We start from the raw sequence: 23,039 nt of genomic DNA, 5'->3' as shown, positions 1-23,039 counted from the left end.
TAATTCCTAATTAATTTCTTTATAAAGGCTACTAGTAGTGGGTGGAACTAATACAAGATAGAAAACCAAGAGAGTATTTGAGAGTGTACTTTGTAATGTTAGATACTGCATATATATAATGCAGTGAAAGTGTCATATATATGAGTACATTTACTGGCAACACATTTTGTCACTGTTTTTTGTCTACATGTCTTCTTTGCAGCAAAATGTTAGTGACATATCTGTAGATGGAAATGATGAGCTCCCTAAGTTATTCCTGTTCTTCTTTCTGTTGTTTTCTTTCCTACTTTCCTACATCCCCCCACCCACCCCCAAGCGACATTTCTGCAATATCTTCCCATGTAAATCAACTTCAAAAAAATCTTCCTGTTTTTTCTTTGCTGACAAGTTTCTTTACTTTTTTGGGGGAGATTTTTCTCTTATTAGCCCATATTCTTCACCTGTCTTCTCTCATTTGTATATACACTTTTAATTACTATTTTATCCTAATCTATAATCTCTCACTTTCCTGTCCATCTTGTTAAATCTTTCCCTCTTTGCTGTTCCTTTTTCCCTGTTAACTCTTCCATGTTAAAGTTGCCCATGACATTTCTTTTACCTCCTCTGCACTTGTATGCCAAAATTTTGCTTCACTTTTGAGAACTGGACTCATGGTGATTTGTTTCATTGCCAAAACCAAATGCCGTTGATATGGTTATTGTATTTTCTCTTGGGCTTCTTTCACAAATGAATTGGCAGGTGTTTTACGCCACCATGCTATGTAATGACATGCCTATGAACCAGAACCACAAGGATGAGCTCCAGAAGCATGGCTTCCTTTTCCTCTTCCTTACCCATATGAGCCAGTTGTCATAGCTAGGTACAAGCGTGTTGTTCTTAAGCAGCAGCTACTGCGCACAATCATTCTTCCTTCTTGGAAAAAATCCATTCTTCTTGCCAAACAAGTGGTAGAGAGGAATATAAGGTGCATGACAGCATTCCCTCCCTTCTCATCCCGAAGGAAGATATAAAATATTTTAAGATTTAAAATGGCATGTTACCTCTTAGAAGTCAAGTGGTCTGAAATTACTTACCTTCATTTGATACACTGCCTAGGCCTTATTTTAAAAAACTGAGTTCAGTTCTAATAGTCAGACCTCTGATGTGGTCCTGAAATGGTCTCCTGGCAACACAATTTTAAATGCTTAATCTATGTTGTCTTTACCAAATGGCTGTCATAAATCATAGTTTGCTTCCTACTTATATTTCACTCACTATATAGGAAGAAGAAATGCCAACAAAATGGTAAAGACATATGTTAGAGGAATATGCCACACACATGCACACACAGTTAAACCGTTTCTACCAGAAATAAGTATTAGTACGATTTTTATTTAAAATATAAAAGAAAAAAATTCCTAAGACTGTGCTAACTTATGGTAAAATAATTTAAAACAATATTCAAAATCAGGCGTGTGAATTCAGTACCAGAAACAAAAACAGTGAAGGAAAGCAGAAAATTATTCTTTTATCCTAATTAATTCCAATGCATTCCAGGGTAAACACAACAGTTTAAAGTCCATAGAAAAGAGCAATTAACAAGGAAAAACAGCCAATAAATGAAGTAATAGAAGCAAGTACTTCCAGCTCTATAGTAAGCTTGTCTACAGTAAATATTCTGTGGTTGTTGGATGGCAATACCTACAGGAATGTATTTACATTTCCTCTTACTTAATGAGAATGTAGTAGATACCACGCATGCCTGCGTGCTTACCCGAAGCTTTCGGCCAAACACATTGACTTTTCCCTGGGCTTGCTCTTTCCGGAATCGCCACTCCACCAGGTTCTGCCCATTCTCTCCTGGAAGGGTCATGTTTCTCTTTGCCACCGTTGGGTTGGCAGTGCCAGCCAACACGTGTGGCTCTGTCTGATAGTGTGAGTCCAGGCCGCTGGCATACAGGATTCTCAGCGAGCCATCGTAACCAATCTGGTAGCTATTTCTTAACTGATCTAAAAAGGCAAAAGAGAGAAGCACAGGTTACCCAGGTGGGTTAAGAGTCTGCCTTTGTCCTGCATGCTTTATGCAATATGTGCATGTAACATCTTGACTTCACATACCTGACCCAATGGTAATAAGCACCCATGGTGAGATTGGTAAAAATATCTGTATCACGTGAGAGCACAAGAAAATCCCACCCTTAGAGTACATTCTTTGGACTGGCACAAAACACATTTTCTGCTGTTTCATTAGGCATTTTTGGCCTAACCCTACGCATACTGTGACTACTGACTTTTCCAAGGATGCGGTTTCTGGGATGTCATATGCCACTTTAAAGCTAAAATCTCACTTCACACTATTTCTGCCCCTATTTCCCTTTCAACCCATTTGTCTCTCCTTTCAAAGATTCCTTGTTAATGCAAAGCAGATATTCTGACTACTTTCCATAGCTGTTTACAAAAGCTATTTGGTTAGAAAACATATTTAATTCTACTTTCGTTGTAAGTCCTTCTTTCCCTGAACAGTTCTTTCTATATATGTATAAAAACGCGTGTATCACCCCTTCCTCCAAACACTGTGCCTCTGAAGTTTCCCTCTAATACATCTGACTGGAGCTGCTTGTACCGTAAGAAAACAGTTTTCAGGTCAGTACCTTGAACCATGGTATAGAAAGAATCGATTGATGATAAGTTAGAAGTGATGCTGACATCTTCCTCTCTGCTGGATGACTCAATGTCCACTGTAATGGCCCTTTCCATTTCCCCATGAAGGTTAGTGACAGCTCCGGTTGGGAATGTAACATTTGTTAGACGGCCCTCGCTATCGTAGCTAAAAGAAAAAAAAAGAAAAAGAGTCCAGAAATGATACATAGCAGGAACTAATTGTTTTCATTTACAAGTAAAATGAACAAAAATACCAGCTACTCATATTGTTAAGGCACATTTGCTTTTTTGTGCATGGGATAGGCACAGCAAAGACTTCAAACGTGCTTTGAAGTAGTCAAAAGACTGCTTAACATACAGGAGCCTCAATGGTGATAGCAAGAGCAAACAGATGGATCTTCAGCTCTGCATATTATTCTTTGAAGTGTGACCAGATCCTGCTGCACATCTAATTCACCATTTCAACGGGAGCATATTTACTGGTGCTAAATTCCATAGCATTCTGTACTCACTCCCTATTATTGGACTAGACTTTGCTGTTATCATAGGAATCCTCAAAATTTTTCAGAAAAAGGGTATCTTAGTAAGAGTGTCTCTTGGGCCTTTCCTATTCAATGATTATGCAGACCACCTGCACTCCTGTTCCTGAGTGCTTAACATCCCTTGTATTATTAAGAGAAAGAATGCAGGGTAATATTTAATCTGCTTAAGCTGCTTGTAGCTGGAAATCAGAACAGCTAGCATATATAACTTGTTAACTGCCTGTGGATCATAGTTTGAGAGCTGTGGCATAAGCCATGCAGGAGATGCTTTTTTTTTCTGGCTCTGCTGACATTTCTTTGAACCAACAGCTGTATATCCATTTAATATGAATAGGTAGATATAATTTCTGTAATTGAAGTGGACCTATGATGTCTAAACCATGTCTTTTCCTATGCTGTGTTAGGTATACTCCATTGGTATAAGACCTGAGACCATGCTCACATCCAAACATGCACTGTGGTCACACTATAAGAGAGGTAAAGCACTATGTGAGCTTCAGGTCATAAAGCTGCCTTTAAGATTAGCCCTTCCAGTACCACAGCCTGGATTTGTCAGCCTAGGTGTTCAGCTGAGGCTCCTCATTTAGAAGTATAGCCTCCTGCTATCTGTAGTGGAGAGAAACAAGTATCCAAACGGTGATTCAGCCCACATATGACCTGCTTGCTCTCAGGAGTTTTCCATCCCTCTCCTGTGACCGTGTAGTGGGAAGCTGAAGGAAGCTTTAGTCTCTTAAAGTAACTAGAACATGACCCTGCAGGTCCTCACAGTGCCCTAGACATTTCATGCTTACAATTATCATCAAAATTGCTCCTTCTGGGAAAGAAATGCAAAACCAAACCAAAACTAAACCAAAAAAGCCCCAAGCATATCACTGAGGCTACAGAAACTCTTTTTCTGAAATTGAGAGAATTAATTCCAAACAGTTTTAACCCACAACATACTAATTTTCTCTGAACAGCATGAGTACTGCACAGCATTGCTGTAACCGAAAGGATTAGGTTAAGAAATGTTTTTTTCCAGTTTGCTTACTCTGTAGATTTGACAGCTTTTTGCATACAGTCACTTCCATCCTTTTAACACAGTTGATTTCCTTTGTTTATATGAGACTTTCACTTAGCAACAGGAAAAAGAAAAGTGTTTAAAAATCAGAAACCATACTGCAAGCCAGGGAAATCAAGTGGGGAAACTTACTTTTTCAACTTAAGTACATTTCAAGATAATGGGGTTTCTTCCACTGTGTTTCTAGCACTAATTTTGGCTCTTTTTCACACACCGGACTTGGCAAGCTGAGGTACTGCATTTATGCGGAGACTGAAACAAACATACCAATGTTCGTTGTGCATGACCATGACTGCTAGCCTATTCATGACCTTCAGTCTCATTCCTCAGTTCCATAAACTTATTTTGTTTTCATGCACAACTTCCCTTGTCAACTCCCAGGGGATGTATATTGTCCAATTAGTGTCCTTTTCTATTTTCCGCTTTATGTTTGAAAGTGGTATCCAATTATTTTGTTGGGAATTACTTGCATCGTTTCATTCCAGTAGCCACGTACTGGTCTTTATTTCAAACAATGCTTACTGAAGCCATAGGAGGTAAGATTTCCCCCTAAGAAGAACTCTTCACCCTTTGAATCACAATATTTGTGAGAAATTAATTATGTATTTCTGAGTATACCACTTGAGTTGGAAAATACTACACATCAGTAGTATTCAGTGCAGTGTGTGGCTCCACTACAGTATGCAGTGCTGAACATCGCTATTCTTGTTTTAGGCATTCTTGCTTCCACATTATTATTTTTTGACTCCGTGGCTATAGTTCCTGATCCGGTCTCTTCTTTCACAAATACATGAAAGCACATCATGAGCCTGAGATAAGCAGCTAATATTATTACAATGGGGGAGAGTTCAAAGAGCAGCAAAAAATCATGCTACAAATTCATGTTCTTAAAAACATGACTTTAAAGCAGAAAGAATCTTAAAAGCTATGATTGCTTGGTTCAGGCGTCCTACTGCAAGAAGAAAACGTGACTGAGATGTGAAAGGTAAGAATAGGATTTCTCATACTTTTCTAGCCAGGAACAAAAAGAAAAAAGGGAAATAGGTCTTTCTACAATTTACTACATATTCCATTTTATGACAGATTGTAATGTGTGTCCTTCATTTTGTTCACAGCACATCGAATACTAAACTTACTTTTACACTTTATATCTTTTTGTCCACAATGAAAGCCTTATCAATGCTCAGCATAGCAACATCACTCATACCTTTGGGCATTCCTGTGCCGTTTTTCTTATTACATCCAAATAACCTTGCATTCTGCTGCTAAGGTGAATTTATTCATCCAAGATTGTCAGTTTTAGACTGAGAGATTTCTTTTATCTGCCTACTGTTCTAATATTGAAATTGCCCTAAAAGGAGTGAGATCTGAAGTCTAGAGGGTGAGTGCCTGTATTTGGTGTTTCACAGCCTCTTTGATCTTTTCATCCAAACACAAGCTCAGGCACACATCTTACTGCAGAGCCCTCTGATCTTTCTCCTATGCCGGGCTCCACAGCAAAGCCAGTCAACCAACCTCTTCAGTTCCTCAAGAGCAAGTCGCACATAAACTTTTCAAGAATCTAAAACGGAAACTTGCTCACTGAGCATGACCTCATGTGCATTAATCCCATCGACTCATTTCCATTCGCATTAACGTAACGATCTTCATATTTGGTCAGTACATACAAGAAGACAACAGCAGGGGCAGCTGCCACCACCGCTAGCTGAAGTTCCCCTTAGATCAAATTCTTTTTCTTCTTTAGGATGATCTGCCACTGCCAGACAGTTTTCCCCTTCTGCAGTGAGAATTTCTCAGAGATAATGATTATCAGCTTCCCAGATTCTTGACCTTTTGCTCTTCACCTGCTGGAAGTCTCTCTTCCATTGTTCATCTCCTTTAGTTTTAATTACATTCCTTCCCAGACCATTTTCTGTTCTAGTCTATGTAGGACAGTTCACTTTTTTCAGTGATAACTTCCTGGTAAGCCTTGTCACAGATGGAAATGCCCTACTTTCTTTATTTCTTTCTCATGTGCATTGTATCTTAGTTTGGAGCACATTTAGCTCAACCCCAACTTGCACAGCATTATTAATGTTTTATATCAGAAATTACTTCAACATAAAATAGGGAGCTGTAGAAATGAAGTGTATAGTAAAGGTTGCTGCTAAAGCCAATTGCTACGTTATGACTGAATGTTTTTCCACAGACCTCCGCAGCACACTCCCGTAACAAAATAAATTCTGTAGGGTTTTTTTGGCTATTATAAACATGTCAGGTTGAAGAGCAAGACATACAGTGCAAATGTCTATTATGTATTTCTTTAAAGACTGGTTACAGATTATAGTATTAGTTGGGATACTGTAATAGACAAATGAGGCATGAATGCATTTCATAATACAGACATGTATAATTTTGTCAGTAAAATGAAAAGTACTGTTACATTCTCACTCAACACACATGAGGCATTTCCTTTATGCATCTCAAATTATCGAGAGTGGCTAAAAAATTTATGGAACATTATCCTACTTGTTTCAAACTATTTGTCAGAAGCCTTATATATCAAGGTGCTGCTGCTTGGCAGGTGAGAACAGAAGGTTCAAAGTCGACTTTCAGAAGTGCAACATGCTGTTGGTTTAGGTGTACTCACTATGTTGACACATACTGAAAAATCCATCCTAACCTGGCAATGAAATGTCTCCTCCAGCTTGTCGAGGCCGTTAAGTTCACATTTACATAGCAGACTGTTGTCTTTAACATTAAAGAGGGTCACGGTATGCAAGTATGTTCCTCCACTTGCATCCAGCCTCCTGTAGCATACCGTAAGTTTAGTCTCTCCCAAATAGTGAATTCACAGTTGGACTACTACAGTACAGAGAAGCCACCTTGATAGGTTATCACTGCATTGCTAACCCAGTAACAAAACAGTTATCTTGCTGATCAAAAGGAAACAAATCTATAGTTTACATACCATCACTTTTATTATCATTCCATCACCTGTATGGAGCCCTCCTGTCCTCCACTGGTTTAAAAGGGCATGACAGCTTACTAGGAGCTCAAGTTCTGACCATCTTTAACCGTTATGCAGGTTGTTGAAAGAGAGGAAAAGACTCCGAACTTCAACACAATGAAATTTGTTATTTTTTTTCCCTTTACTCCATTTCTGAGTTGTTTTCCTCACTTTGATGTGCATTTCTGCTTTTTATTTGTTTGAAGAGTGACTGAATGAGCCTGTTAAGACTGAAAAAAGTGAAAATAATCTACAGATGCATGGATAGACATGATTTCTCCTTTTTTTTTTTGGCATTTCTTCTTTAGTCTCATTGAAACATGCACTTCAGTGGATCCATAACTACTCATTTACAACTTGCCTTTTTAAAAATAATATTAATTGAAATACCATATGCACATATTCCTTTATTTCCACACAGTGTATTTGACATCTTAAAAGGTTTAGCATCTTGCTTGTGAATTCACAGGACAGATATATCAGGACACCCAAAATATTAAACTATAACTTCCTTTTGAGATATAACAGATTTTTTTTTTTTTAATGGAACTGTAAACAATAAGATAGCTGTATGTCTTGCTAATATTGTTTTGTTTTGCTTAACAAAAAGGAAGCAAATGTGTCATAAATGACAATTTGATGTATGTCAGTAGGCTTCTAAATTATGACAAGTGGATTTTTTAAACTTGACTACTGTCTAAGAAGGGTAGGTTTTTTTTTTTTGTTCTTATTTGGAATATTGTTAAGCATAAGAAGAAATATCAGCATTATTTCCATTCTTACAGAATATTAAACATATGGGGAAAAAAAAGCTTCCTTCCCTTCTTTTTCCTTTCCTTCCTGTTCTACTCCTTTTCCTTCTCCCTCTCCTTTTCCCTTTTCCTTTCCCTTTCTGCTGTGCCTAGCTCAGAGAAAATAGTGGATGAATAGGAATTACAGAAAATAGGACCAGAAATGATTCTACGAAGGACCTAAAGTAAACTGCTGCCCAAAGACCCTTTCTGGACAGGAATTTATCTATCTACTTGCTTTTTTAATGGAATTTGGGCAGAAAATGCAAACTCACAAGAACACAGAGGCTAGAAGGGCATTAAGAGTATCAGTATCAGCTAAATCTTCTGTCCTGCTCAACCAAGTGTCAGACAATTCAAGCTTAAATTCGAGCAGCTGGTCTGCTTTTCCTGTCCCTTTATCTGATGGCTGCCTTCCACGGGGAAAGGGTCTTTATCCCATTTTCATCTGCGAAAATCTTATGCAACTGTTTGCACAACTGGTTAAATAATTCAGGTAATGGTCTTTTATCTTAGCAACGTGGTCAGGATGAATTTTTCAGCCCAGGTTAATGAAGAAATTTCCTCAGCTTGAAAGTGATTGACAATTTCTCTTTTCACCTTCTCCTGTTATAATTGCAGCTTTTGAGGCTTTTTTGGTGTATGTCTATTTTGTCATAACGTTAAAAGGATAGTTTTCAGTCTTTTTTTATAAACTGGCATTCAGCACACTAGACAAGTGAACAATTCACCTAAATAGGCCATTCTTGACAGCCATAACTCATCTGCAAAACAACAGGCACACTCTAAATGAAAATCAGAGCAGAAAATGTGTCTCTTGGAAAGGGAGCTCAAAGAAATGAATCAACGCCTTTCCTCGCGATAGCTTGCTCACTTCTGTATGGAGAAGTTTTTGATGCTCATTTTCCACCTCATCGCACAACCAGGCAAACAAGCAGTTCAGTGCTTGAGCTGCAGTAAGACTGACCACCTTCACAGCCTAATCCAAAATGACTTCCAGAGACAGGTTTTTAGGGGGAGCACTGCTTTGCAGTGAAAGAAGCAATACATGACTTTTTATCATGCTGCACCACTTCTTTACTTTTTTGCCAGACGACTGCCAAACTTTTCACTCACTGCTGTACAGTGTGGCAATCCTCCCACACTGTGCCGTTTGCTGCGATAAGCACCTGCCATGTATATTCTCATAAGGATTCACAAAATCAAGAATGCTTTCATAACTCACATTTCTGACATCCACCTTACATGCACAAGAACCTGCACAAAGAAATAGCATTAATGATGATGGTGATTTCTGAAGAGCAGGAAGAACAACTCCGGTATATGCGCAAGCGGGAAGGGATGCACCGGGAGCAGAGGGATGGAGGCGCTGTGGCTTAAATGAGAGGTGTTACCTGGGGATGGAGCAGCTTCCCATGGTGGGGGTGCACCTCAGCAGCCCGTACCATTTTGAACTCAGTGAAGCCAATTCAAGACCAATTGAATGGTCTTCTCCTTATGAAGATGAGCCTAAATTACAGTAGCCAGGCTTTTATCTACAAGACCTCAACACTCATCCCCTGCTTTTCAACTTCCCTCTAATGGGAATTCACTGCCCCCAAGCCCCATGGGGTCTGCAGGGGCTGGATTCTGGTTTTTGCCAGTGCGTGCAGAGTGAGCTCCTGCCCTGCAGCAGCTTCCTGCGCGTGGTGTCTTTAATCTCAGGGCTGCCTGAGGCTGCTGGTTTGTTTCTGTGTCACTCCATCCCCCCTCTTAGCTCATCTATTACTGTACAAATAAACTGTGTGCCTTGTCGATATAAATACCAGAGTATGGTCTTTCAAATAAGAGAAATGTTGGTGTATATAGACTTTGTATGACAGATTGTCCCTTGCTGTACAGTCTGCTTACACTCTCAGAGCTGACTGCATAGGCCTTTAGTGAAAAAAGGACGTAAGGCTGCTCTGTTTGGCCAGACATTTTGTTCACAGAATAAGCTGTAATGTTGCTTTTTCTGCCCTTAATTAATCTTTTTTTTTTTCTCCTTTCCATTTTGAAAGGTAAAATCTCTGAGGGTGTTTTTACAGGGTCACAAAAAGTGGACATAATAAACTTATTAAATTGTGTTATGTTTGAAAAGCAAATTTAGCAAAAGGAAAGCAGAATTATATGGGTGTATTTTTTTTCTTTTAGGACAGTGGAATACCAAGATGGTAAACAAATATTGCTGGATTCAGATTGTATGGTTAATTTAGAATAACATCCTTATTCCTTCGGAACATGAGTCACACCCAATCAATGCAGGCTTCAGGAGTGACAGACACTCCCCTCTCTGGAGGGAATCAGGTAGGACTTTCAACTGCGGGTGCCTTCTAGGCTCCCTAAAGAGCTGATCAGTCTGGCCTCACTGGGGACCTCACGGAAGACCAAACCTCTTGATGAGGCTTGAAAATGAGGATTGTGCATTTGAATACAGCATGAGTGAAAATAGCCACTTTTTCACGTGCAGTCCAGAGCTGCCCTTCACCCTCACCGCACCCCATGAAGTAAGCGTAAAGGAGAGCGAGCTAGCTTGTCTACAGCCTCCCTGACTTATGTTTGACAAAATTAACACAGGACAAGAATATTAACGTGTCAATAAGTGATCAAATGGTATTAAGTCTCTGATAAAGCCAGAAGTGAAACGGATACTTTCAGGAGCCTGAACAGAGCGGACTGGATTGACAACACAGGACAGTTATGTCATTAATAGGAACAATACTTTTTTTTTGCTCAACTATCCTTACTTCTAAGTGCTTTCTAAAACCACAGAGACATTGTGTGCTGATTTTCTTGACAGAAATCAAAGCACTTCTTCCCTTCTCATACATGTAAGAAGTAATAATGTTGCTATGTGTCTTCAGCATTGCTATTTTGATATTACTACCTATTCAGTGATTTCTCAATTCTGCTTTTATTACTTAGCCTAGTTCTAAGGACAAGGAACAGTAAAGAGTGAAGAAAGAAGAAATGGATAAATGTCTATCAGATGAAATAAACTACTGATATCAGAGCAATTAGGGGACAGACTACAGTTCTCTAAAAAATTTCACATTGATACTTCATGGTATCTATTAATGGATGCTTTGTTATTAAGCAGGATGAGTCTGAAACACCAAGTTTGTGTGCTCCACTGTCAGCACAAGTCTTACGAGACTAAACTATATAATAGCATGTTGTATTATGAAATTTACTGTGAAGTTGAGTTACAGTTCCAGTTTAGAAAATTGTCAGGTCATACTCTCTATTCTTAGTAAAAGGAAGGTGAAGTTAGAAATTTAAAAAAATGTATTTAATGATTTATCTAAAGATAAATCAAAATTAAATACTTGCTTTTATCTAAATGAAATCTTTCAGTAGAAGTTCTATAGACCTTTTACAAGCCAAATCTCAGCATTTCCAAGTCAGACTCCACAAGCAATGCATTAAGATGAAGCAAGAGGAAAACTGCAAAATATCATCTGTTCCCTGTTGCCAAATGCCGACAGTTACAGATGATGCGTGTGGTACGTGGGGAAACTAAACAAGTCCAAGCCAGAGGCAGTATCTTACTCTGCATCACATGGTTTTAAGGAAGCCACAGCACTGAATGCATTGTTAATAAAAGCGTAATATACAAAGGGCGGTACTCTGCAGCATGCAGTGAAAATAGATTTTTACCTGTGATTCTCTCTAGTCTATAAAATTATCGTAAGGATTTCACATTCTGCATGATTTCACCACCTTTCTAGAATGGCTGGAAAGCTCGTTAATTTAACTGTGGGAGCTAAGTAAACTTGTAAGGGCTCTGCTTGCTAATGTCACTCTCTTTGATTTCTGTTGCATTCCCTTGGAGACAAGAATTGAGCAGGAGAGGGAGGAGGGGAAGGAGAAGACAAATGAGCTCAGGGCAGGAAGTGCCTGGGGAAACATTGGATGGACTGTCAAGAGATGCAAGAGGGGATTGAGAAGAAATGCACCGCTGGGAAAGGCAAAGGCAGGGAAGCCAAACACGCCTTAGAGAAATGATGGGAGACATGGGAAGGAACAAGATACAAGGTAAGAAAGTAAGGAAGTATAGTAGGAATATATAGGAGGGCAAGGTCTGGAGAGCAAAAGAGACATGGAAAAAAGGCAGTGAATTTGCAGGGAAGAAGAGGAGGCATCTTAGCCCAGATCAGATCTCTGCCTGCTGATATTGCTCCTAAAAGGAGAGGAAGGCAAGAGGAGAGAAGGCAGGAAAGAGATAAGAAAGAGTGGCTATTGGAATTAATTCACAGTTAGGGAGGAAAGTTATCAAAGGAGTTGGAGGAGGCCAAAGGAGAGTACATGCAGCCTGCGCCTTCCAGGGGAGCTGAGGTGGAGGAACAGTTGCCTCTTTACAGAAGAGCCTGCAGAAGCACCCAGGCTGGGAACACAGTCGGATGGATCCTTAGCAGCGCAGCCCACCCTCAGCAGGTGCTGCCCAGACAACTAAGGCTGGACCCTCCCTCCAAGAGCAGCCTCCACCAGCTCCTCCAGCAACCTGCAGGCTGGGGGCATGTCTGACCTCCAACACGGCTGAGCGATTGCACAGGGACACTTCAAGGCTTTTTAGGAGTTCACTTCTGATACTTCAAAAACTCAGGTCCAGACAAAATGCTCCATCTGTGCACCTGGCTTAGCTCTCTAGGAAAGCAGAATGGAAACTGTGCACAAAAATAATGTCATATAGGCTAGCTAGGCAGTGTCACTTCCAAAATGCTAATATGCATATAAGTAGTTCAGCTTTTAAGATTTATCTGTTTAAATCTTCATATTATGCATACATAATATGCAGTTATAGTTAATCGTTTCCAGCTCAGATATCTCATAATTTTATAACAACAGAATTTGATTAGGCCGATTACTCTTATACCTTGTTTAATATTATAATTTCATTATAAAACCTAATCTGGAGGACTTGTAGCTTCATACGGCTCCATTGGTTTTTTAGTATGCGTGTACTTTCAATCATTTTGTGAATGCTCTGTTAATACTTTTTTTAATCAGCAAGTGTTTAGACCTTTGATAACAGATAACATTTACTACGAATTTTAGTAACAGTACTTTACAAAAGTACGCATTCTTGAAATACAGTGTCAATTTTGATCAGCAGACTATAACCCTTAAAAAATAGGAATTTAGAAATCCATTTTGCCATAAAGATATATAAAAAAGAGAAATACAGAAAAGAGATTATATGATATCTTAAATAATTCAAGTTAGTACTTAGAATTTTCACTGTAAAAAACAAAAAGAGTGTAAAAAAAATATTTCCTGTATGTCAGTCCTTCCCTTCTCCAGGCAAAGCGAAGGCTAACTAAAATAAACTCTAGATTAATTAGCATCCAGCCTAAATGAATAAAAAAGTAAACTTCTTTTGGATCTGATATTAGTGTGATTTAGACTGGAAAAAAGCCATGAAAAGAAACAAGTCCAAATGGTTTAATATATGCCAGAGCAGTGTTTGCCAATTTTTGGGATGCAATACTCTTAAAAAGATTTCCTCTTTTCACTGAAAAGTTTTTCTAAAAAAGGAAAAAAAAAAAGATTAAATCTGCTCTCAAATCACTGAGAATTCAGCTGAAATGATCGAAGTTCTTTGGATCCACGCTCCAGTTGTACAGATTTGCACAAGCTATTACTGAACTGGCTCCAAAGACTGATCTTTTTATTACTAAAACCAGAGTATTTTTACTCCAATGTAACTTCTGCCATTTGAACAGATGTGCGACAACCAAAGGGTGAAACAACCCAGCCATACTCAGAGCTAGTTGAAAAATGACATTTCTAGTCCACTGGAAATTCTAACAGTTGAAAAGTTTTAACTCTGGGTGGGAAGGAAGGCTAAATTCACCATGGAATATAAATTCTGTCCTCTTCCCAAAAGATTTTGAGAATCTGAATAATACAATAGCGTAAATAAAAGACATAAATAAACTCTGATATGAAAAGAAAATGCATCCAGCAATGAAACTGAATTATTTTGCTATTACTAAAATAGAACAAGGAAATCAGAACGATTTCTTCACCTAATTTCTTATTCCTTGCCTGACGTTTGAGGGAAACCTTCCCGTTTTAACAAGACTTCATTTTTTTCAACAGAAAACTCTTTGGCTGAAAATTTTTTAGGCTACATGACCTACAAACATTAATATGCAAAAGCTGGGAGAGAGATACACACATGTATATTGTGTCACCCCCACACAAGATACACATGGTTTCCATCTATTTTGGCACTAGCAGCAGAAGCCTCTGGAAAGCCAGCCTAGTCAAATGTAATGTTACAAATCATCAGCACTGAAAAGCAAAGTCACAATACTGTTTGCTGATCCTAGAATAAAAAATGGCAAAATAGTCATGTTTATATCTGCTTTTTCTTCAAAAGGGAAATGTACAGACACAAATTTGGTGCACAGGGATTTTATGTTAAAAAGACGTAAGCAGCTATGATGCCCGATGGATGTTTTTAAGAATGCTGTTTTGGCAAGAAAAATAACACTGTGCTTTTTTTTAATTCACTTATTCCCTTTAGCTTTACATAATCAGTGTAATTTTTTATTTTTGGTATTAACTTGTACAGAGCATCACAGAAAACATGACTGGAAGGGACCTTGAGAGGTCATGTGGTCCAGCCCCTGCCCCAAGGCAGGATATGCTCTTCCTGCGTTAGTCCTGAAAGATGTCTAATCTGTTCTTAAAGACAGCCTGTGAAGGGCAAGGGGTCACTACTGTTGTCTGCCTGCTCCAGGGCTCCAAAATCTTCACCGTGAAGTTTTTCCAAATGTCTAATCTGAATCTTCCTTGTTGCAATTAAACAGATTACTGCTTCACCATGGCTACAGGGAGGAGATTAATATCTTTGCTTCCGCAAACGCCTCATACACTTGCAAATTTAGGGTGAGTGAAATTGCCTAGCTTTCTCCGTAATTATTTCAGCTTGGGAATTCTAATGAGACATTGGTTAGAGATAATTGTTTAGGAAGTACATAAACAGCAGCTTAGAAATAATACTAATACTTACTGAGGGGAATAGCCTGGCCTTTGGGTTCTCTGTAAGCCAGCTGGACATAACCTAACTCAGACCAGAAAGTCTGCATGAAAGCAGATCAGGTGTGAGAGATGGCTATTTACAGACTCAGTAAATAACAATGTACTTCATGACACACAGTACCCTAAATTCTCCCTATGATGAAAAATATAGACCTATCAACCACTTAATAGTGAATATAATATCCAGTTTTTGCGATCACGCAGATGCCATTACGATACATTCAGGAGCCATCGGCTACTTCTGCAGTACACCACAGTAGGGTGTACAAAGACTACAGGCAACACGGTTAGAAATTACCATCCTGATTAAAACTCTAGGTCCTCAGTTAGCCAGTATGAATACCAGCATGATTTAAAGTGCCTGCTGTACCCAGCAGATGCCTTAATTTCAGTAAAGGGACTTCACTATCCCCTAGATTGACTGCCTTGCCCAACTCGCCTGCTGGAAACAAGTGGGTGTGTGTGTCACAGTTAAACACCGAATTTACTCTCTGTATGAGAGATGACTATTCCCAACCCATCCCAAGCTCTACTCTGGTCTCTCAGCATACAGGACAGGCCTAACTCACAAGAAGGGGAACACATGCCCTCCCGACCAGTTATGCATTCCTCTGTGTATCCTTGCTGTGCTTCTGCATCGTCTTGGCAGGATCTAAAAAGATACACAGCGGATGCACCAATGCACAATTAAATATTACAGACGTGCGCTAATGCTTTGGGAACGTGCCCACTACCAAAGCCCTGCCAATTTACAGATTATTGTAAGAATACCTTAAAACTGGCAGCAGCGCCATTCCACCTGCTGTCTTTGTTAGGGATCAGCATTTCTAGCCCTGTCTCCACTTCAGGACACAATATGCAGTGAAGCAGCACCTGCTGCTCTCGTGTCTCTGACAGGCATATGTAAAGGCTGGAGAGTAGACACAGGTGCTCAGAGTCCTCCTGCACACTGCCTCAGCCAAATGTATGCTGACAGAAATGTGAAGTTATCTCAGAACACAGATGTTTGGCTTTGCTGCCACTGCCTGACACCGGCACTTTATTTTCTTTATCATGTGTGTTGAATTGAAAGCTTTTTTTTAGGCCCTGACCTTGGCAGCAGTTGCTACTGCATTTCATCAGAAAGATAGGAGAAAAGAGGGGAAAAAAAAAAAAGAAAGAGACGAGACACTTACTGGATTTTCATGATGCCCTTTGTAATCCTGAATACTTCAGCTGAGGGTTCTCTAACACTTTTGCTTATCATACTAACTCTGTGTCTTCCACTCCTACATAGACACATTTTTACCCGACCTTAGCATGTCTTTGATGTGATTTAAAAATACATATATTCTTCCAGTTGACAGAGATGACTGGAAAAAAAAAATCTGTGTTAATTCTACACTGAACTTATTTTAAAATGAATTGTTTGTGTTTTAAGCTGCATTTTTGTTATGTTTTGGTTGGCGTTATCAGTTTATAGTTCAGCTCATTTGGGGATGAAGCTGCCTATAAAACCCATATATAATCTCTCAGGTTCTGCTAGTTTATCTATAAATTGTCATGACCTCCTTTAGTCAATATAATTGAGGATTCTGTAAATCGTTTTGCTGATCTGGCTGTTATGAACAGGCATTGATGACTTAATGACTGTAACACAGGGTAAAGCAATTCACTGAAAAGATTTTTTCTGAGGCTGGAAAAATTACAAGTCCTACTGTTCCACTAATACCTCTTGCTGTTATGCTCGCACCTGTACACCACACGTTGCTGGTGGTCTCTCTGTTTTCAGTTTATTCCTACGTGACATTCCCCCAGCCCACATTTCTTTTCTCAGCTTCTTCTGGCCAGGTCCACCTGTGTGAAAGCTTGCCACGTCATCCAGGAGATCCTTCCAGCGTATTTGCCACTCAGTGAAATACAACCTTTTACAACTTCAAAAAAATACCGAGCCAGCCTTTTTGGGGGGTAAAAGACCAAGCAGACATGCTTTTACTTAGAAAAAAAGAAAGAAAAAAAGTATTGAGCAGTGAAGACAAATTTCTTGTCAGTATTTCCTGCAGAACAACGTCAATCTAATGAGCAAATGGGGTGAAAACCTAGCTTTTGACGCAAATCTACAAAATCATGGCTGAGTTACAGCTGTCTTGACAAGAGTGAAATGTTGTCTCACTATTATTTCAATATATAAAAATGGAATTCAAAATAATGAATTTAAAACTATTCAGATCCACTGTTTAGAAGTCGTCAGACAGAGGAAGACAGCACGGAAAACAGAAAGTATCTTTCTGTGCTTTTTGTTATCAAGGGTCATCTTTATAGTTACTTCTTCAGTCTCCAGAAATATTTCAAATGGAACTGTGTAACTTAATAAAACTAGAAGGCATCTGACTATTTTATGTACTTACTCAAAAAAAGTGGTCCATCCAGTCTCATCGCTTTTAGTTGCCAGAAGTCCACTGTTGCCGTGGTAGGTAAACAAGACAAGCTCCTGCCCTTGGGCAGTCATGCTTTTCAAACATCCGTTAGTGCCTATGGTCAACCAGATGACTTGGTTATCAGGAGAGACCACTCTTACTGGCATCCGGTTGGGATCCCGTCTGATACGAAGAGTGTTCCCATTGCTATCAGTTACTGCAGTAATATCATTATCATTACTGTAACTAAAATTGTACAGATAGTCTCCGGTGACTAAACTCACAGTGTACTGATGAGTGCCATTGACATCAAAGATATAAAGCTCTTGGTCAGTTGGAGAAGCAACTTCATAAAAGTTCATTGAATTCAATACGGGTTTATTCTTTGACACAGCCCGTATCCTAATATTTCCCAGGTCAGCAATATACAAGGTGCCATCTGGAGACACAGCTAAGGAGGAAGGGGCATTAAGTTTGGCATCTTTAGCATAGCCATCTCCATTCTGGTAACAGTCACAGTTGACATCATTTTTGCAATCGCACTCTGAAGGTATTCCAGCAACTAATGAAATCTCTCCATCAGTTGTGACCTGTCTTATCCTATTAATCTTTTTTTCATCAGTTTCTGTAATGTAGAGTACCCCGCTGTAGGACACAGCAATGGCAGTTGCTGACTCTAGCGTGGTCTGTACAGCGTGCTTGCCCACTGTGTACTCCACTCCAGGAACCTGGCAATGCATTGGCCTCCCCGCAGCAATGCGAACCTGACGGTTTTCAGTGATCTGCAGAACTACGTTGTTATCCAAAACATAAATGGAGTTATCCATTGGGTTGATAGCTAAATCTGTAGGCCATTCCAGACGAACCTTAACAAAGAGAAGTATTTTGTTAAACAGTTAACCAGTGCAGATTAAATGAATTAAGTCACCTTCAGTTTCAGACACTGCTCTAAGGATATTTTTCATCTGCTGCAGCCAATCACGACAAAAGGACTTGTATGGAAACACATGCAGCAAACTAAAGCTTTTCAGGAAGGCAAGGGGAACAATGGTCAGGCATCTATTTTATTGAAAAAAAAAAAAAAAAGAAAGCCAGTTGCATTGGAACTATAATACAGGTTGAATTTCCCCTCCAGTGCTGTACTTTTCTGTATCACAAACACATAAAAAAATAGAGACAGGTATCAAAGGCTAAATATGTACTTTAAGGACTGTACTCATCTTCTAGTCTTGTAATAGCAAAAATAACTTACTACCTTCCAGATTAGGAAACATGATACTGCACTCCATTTTTAAACATACCACTAGTGAAGTCCCTTCTTACCTACAGGAGCTTCTTGAGACAAATAGAAAAATACGTTTTTTTGCATATATCCTCTCATACACTCTAGTAGGCCAAGGATGTTAGTGATTCAGAAAACATCAACATGCCAAGATAGTTCTAACAGATCTGCCATTCTCCCAGGATTTACTACCAGACTTAATGTTTCCTGATGATAGTTTTGCTGTTCTAAACTAAAGTGAACTTTATAGGCAGAAAAACTGAGTACAGCAGCATTTATAGCTAAGAGAATACACTCTAGTTCATGCCCTTGGAACAGGTTTCTTTCTCCCCAGATTCTGCTGTTAAATATCCATTACGCACTCTACCCAGTTTTACTTTAAGGGGCAAGAAAGCTGCATTTACATGTCTAGCCCCAGCTCAGCTTTCCAAATTAGCAGCAGCTGAAAAGTACCTGGCTGATGTGCATGCTGGTATCACAGGTTAGAGGTCGTGCTGAGGTCAGGTCGTTGGAGCCAAGCAAAGTGGATATTATTCCGTTCTGATCCACTTTTCTGATCATAGTCCCATCAACAAAGTAGATTAACCCATTCTTGTCAATTGCTATTCCTTTAGTGAAGAGAATAAAAATTAGGTTTTTGTACTAGCAGTGAATATATTATCCATAACTAAGGGCATAAGTGGCATGTACTTAGTGGAAATTAAGGGCAGAAAATATGGTCTTAGGCAGTAGGTAGTAAAACAACTTGTAAAAATATTTTGAAAAATAAACCAATGTTCAGTCTGAAATCTACTCCTGTTGACAGCATTTGCTGTTCATTGGAGAGTATGCTGAGAAAGGCCCAGCTTTTAAGTTAAACTGAAAAATGGGATAAGTGGGACCAAAAGCAACACTGACTTTAAATCTTCACCATTGCCTGCCAAACACATAATCTAAATGAGCATTTTAAAATGCTCAATAACCATGAAAGCCAAGTATTTCCTAAGAAATCAACCCAGGTACCCTGTAGCTCTCTTACTCAATGGTGTCTCCAGTTGGAAAAAATGACTCAAAACCATATTTTTGAGCCAGCTATTGGGTTCATTAATTAAACACGATCACGCCCCTGGCTCTGAACTTTGGTATTATTTTGAAAGTTATGGAGGGATAACTCTTTTTACCTTTAGGGCTCATGAGAGTTGCCTCCACCGCCTTGCCTCCATCACCACACCTTGCCTCATCAAATGGTAGGCACTGCTCCCCCGTTCCTCCTATTACCTCAGCATTTTTGGTCAGGTCTTTCGCACCCGTGAGCGACTTGGGCCGATAAATCCTGCGCGTGTTTGTGTCGGACACATACAAATCTCCTGTCACGGGGTCAGTTGCGAGGTAGTATCTGTGAGCTGGGTTGTTGCTGTAAAATGGAATTATACATTGCGTACGCTGTAATTAATTGCACCTAACAGTGGATCAAGAAGAAAAGGCTTCAGTTCATATGCAGTGTGCAGTAATGCATAAATAGCTAAAACCCACAGTGATGCTCTAGGCATAGGTAGCAGAGGCCATGGCCCCAAAACCTTTATTGGTTCATGTTTCTTGCCTGTGTCACAGGCAGTCTAATCTGGACTACTCATCCTTTTGGGACAGAAGATCCATTTTGTTCATGATGCTCAGAGCACATCTCATGCACTGTAATTAGAGACAGCTCCTATCTCTGTAACTGGCCAAATCAAAATACTGGGGTCTAAAAACTCCCAGGCTTTCTGGGAACCTTGATTCAGTTCCAAACTTTGCAGCAGGACCCGAGCTCTTGCTTACACTTTGTTGCTGTTATCATCCTATCTCTTTTATTATAATTCATATAAGGCTGCTGGGGTGCATGGTTTATGTAATTCATAAACAGATAAGGCAGAGTTCATATTATTAGTTCACAGGCAAGAGATAAGACATCCTTCGTAAGTATTTGTTTAATCCACTGCTTTCAAAGACGTGATATGCATGATTTAACGCATTAGGAAATGTCATCTTTTCTACCAGAGCACTGAGCGGAGCTTTTCCGTTCCTCTTAACACAGAGTCATATTTCAAATAACTGTACACATTGGCACAAAACCGCTAACTATGCCAACACAGCCTTTATTACAGTGAAAATATATATTGCTAACCATTTTCCCAGAAACGTACATTTTGCATCTCCACTGGTGCCACATAATTGAGAATTACTGTCTTTTCTCCCCTGCTGGTGAAAAAACCAGCCCCAGAGAGTACCTTTTGGGTTGATATATGATGATGTAGAAACTTAACCCACTGCAGTTGGGATGCGTGACCTAATTTATGGCACAAAGAGCTGAAATAAGGTCATGTAAACACGGGAGGTAATTTGAGATGCTCTCCAAATGGATTGAAGCGGAGTGTCAGAACAGTCAGTCCCACTTCTGATATTTGCAAAAGCGCTGCTTAAACAGATCTAGCAGTCTTGGTGATAGCCAAACATCTGTTTGCAGAATGCTGTACTTCACATTTTGTAAATACATAAACTGTGTTAAGGTAACACATTTTTATGCACTGCCACTTGGAAAAAGCAACAAGAGACCAACAGGAACAACTTGTGAACAAATTATGTCTTTTAGCAGGAGCAGATTTTTATAGCTATCCAATTACAAAAACACCGAAAAAATGTGTTGCATAAATAGGATTTTCTTTGGTTTTAAGACTTTGAACATGTTGGTTCAGAACGAAGAAATGAAGTGAAGCAGACTAATGAAATAAAATACACAGTGATTAGCACCTCTTAAAAAGCTCTGCTATTGAGCTGAGTGTTGTACAGTGTGTCTGAAAACAATTAAATGTACACTTACTTCAGATTTCTGTTAGAAATCTATTATTGTCAATGTGCTAAAGAGTTGAAAGGTATTTTCAAAACCTTAATTTACGCAGAGATCATTTAATATGATCACTATGTAGCGTACAAATTATTTATACCTCTATAGACGGCAAATTGAATTATACTCATTTACATGATTACTTTGGTCTTTAAGAAACTTTGAAGTCACTTCAAATATAAACACATTGCAAAATGTGAAATGTGCATTTAAATTTCATTTAATTGTAATTTAAAATAAAGTCCTTTCTTATACTAACATCTAAATTAAAGTACTTTAACTAATCTAACATTGCCTCCATCATATTTTTCAATTGTTGGAATAAAGAGTCATCAAATCAATAACTAAATAATTTATGCCTAACACAATTATTTCTTTCTAAAAAGAATTTTAAAGCTGTTTTCTTCATAAATATGAGAACATGTCTATATTTTAATTAATTCCAACAAAAATGACAAAGCTCTTCTCATTTGGGATGAGTTCTCATAGTGAGTAGTGTATCCTCATCAAAACAAAAAAACTCAGCTGATAATTTATCATTTTATAAAAAAACCCCTGAATTTGGGAGTGCATAGGCCATTATTATTAAATCAATATAAACTCACCAATTTGTCATACATAGATGTCTAGTGGCTCCTTTCTGAGATAATACAACAGGCTTAACTTCAGCATTTCTTTTCAAGCGAAGGTTAAAAAGCTGAGGCAGCTTTAGCTGATAGAAAACCCCCATTAATTCACAGGAGCAAGGCAATTTGAGGCACTGAATAATTGTCCAGTGAAAACCACATTTGTTTTCTAGCCAGAAAACATCTATGCACACTATGCAGATCTCAAAAATACTACAGGGATAAGCAGCCAGCAGCTGGAAAGCTGCACAAAGTTCATTCTATTTCATTGTAGCTTGAAATAATATTAAGCTTCTGCCTTCTACCAATAACAACAAACGCAAAGAAGTAAAATCCCCAGTCAGTCACTTCTTGACTCATTCAGTATTGCCTAATCGTTGTCAGTAGCTCTGAAAAACGTGCAGTTACATACCAACCTGGGTTCCTATAAAGACAAATGACTACAAATTAACTTGTTCTGCCTATGCCAAATAATAGCAACAGTGCTTCAAATTTGAAGTGCACACACATGTGCAAATACATGCACACATATGCACAGAGCTGTAATGACCTACTTCCCCTTGTATAATTTTATCTTCCTTACACAGATCTTTTAATTCTTCAGCTGTCAGCTCACCTGCATTACTCTCCATGCATGGATTTTTAAAAAATACTCTTCCTGCTTCAGTCCCCCTCTCGTTCCCATTCACTCTGTGCCTTCTAAACCATATACCCTCAAAGCTGGTTTTATGCTTTGCTAAACTTTTTTCTGGCTCTTTACAGACTTGGGATACCGCCATAGC

The 23,039-nt window shown here is 39.0% G+C and overlaps 1 protein-coding gene across 1 annotated transcript in view; it reads right to left on the bottom strand.

The window, feature by feature from the left end:
- TENM3 (teneurin transmembrane protein 3) overlaps window positions 1-23,039 on the bottom strand; it is a 430,831-nt gene that overhangs the window by 16,651 nt on the left and 391,141 nt on the right. The window contains 5 exon segments of the mRNA XM_075751933.1: window positions 1,754-1,989; window positions 2,631-2,806; window positions 17,481-18,355; window positions 19,225-19,379; window positions 19,932-20,164. Coding sequence (XP_075608048.1) covers window positions 1,754-1,989; window positions 2,631-2,806; window positions 17,481-18,355; window positions 19,225-19,379; window positions 19,932-20,164 — 1,675 coding nt within the window.

Source organism: Balearica regulorum, chromosome 4, assembly GCF_011004875.1.
Source record: "Balearica regulorum gibbericeps isolate bBalReg1 chromosome 4, bBalReg1.pri, whole genome shotgun sequence".
In the NCBI taxonomy this organism is placed as follows: domain Eukaryota; kingdom Metazoa; phylum Chordata; class Aves; order Gruiformes; family Gruidae; genus Balearica; species Balearica regulorum.
Note: the sequence above shows the minus strand (reverse complement) of the source record. Positions and strands in the feature narration are given on the sequence as shown.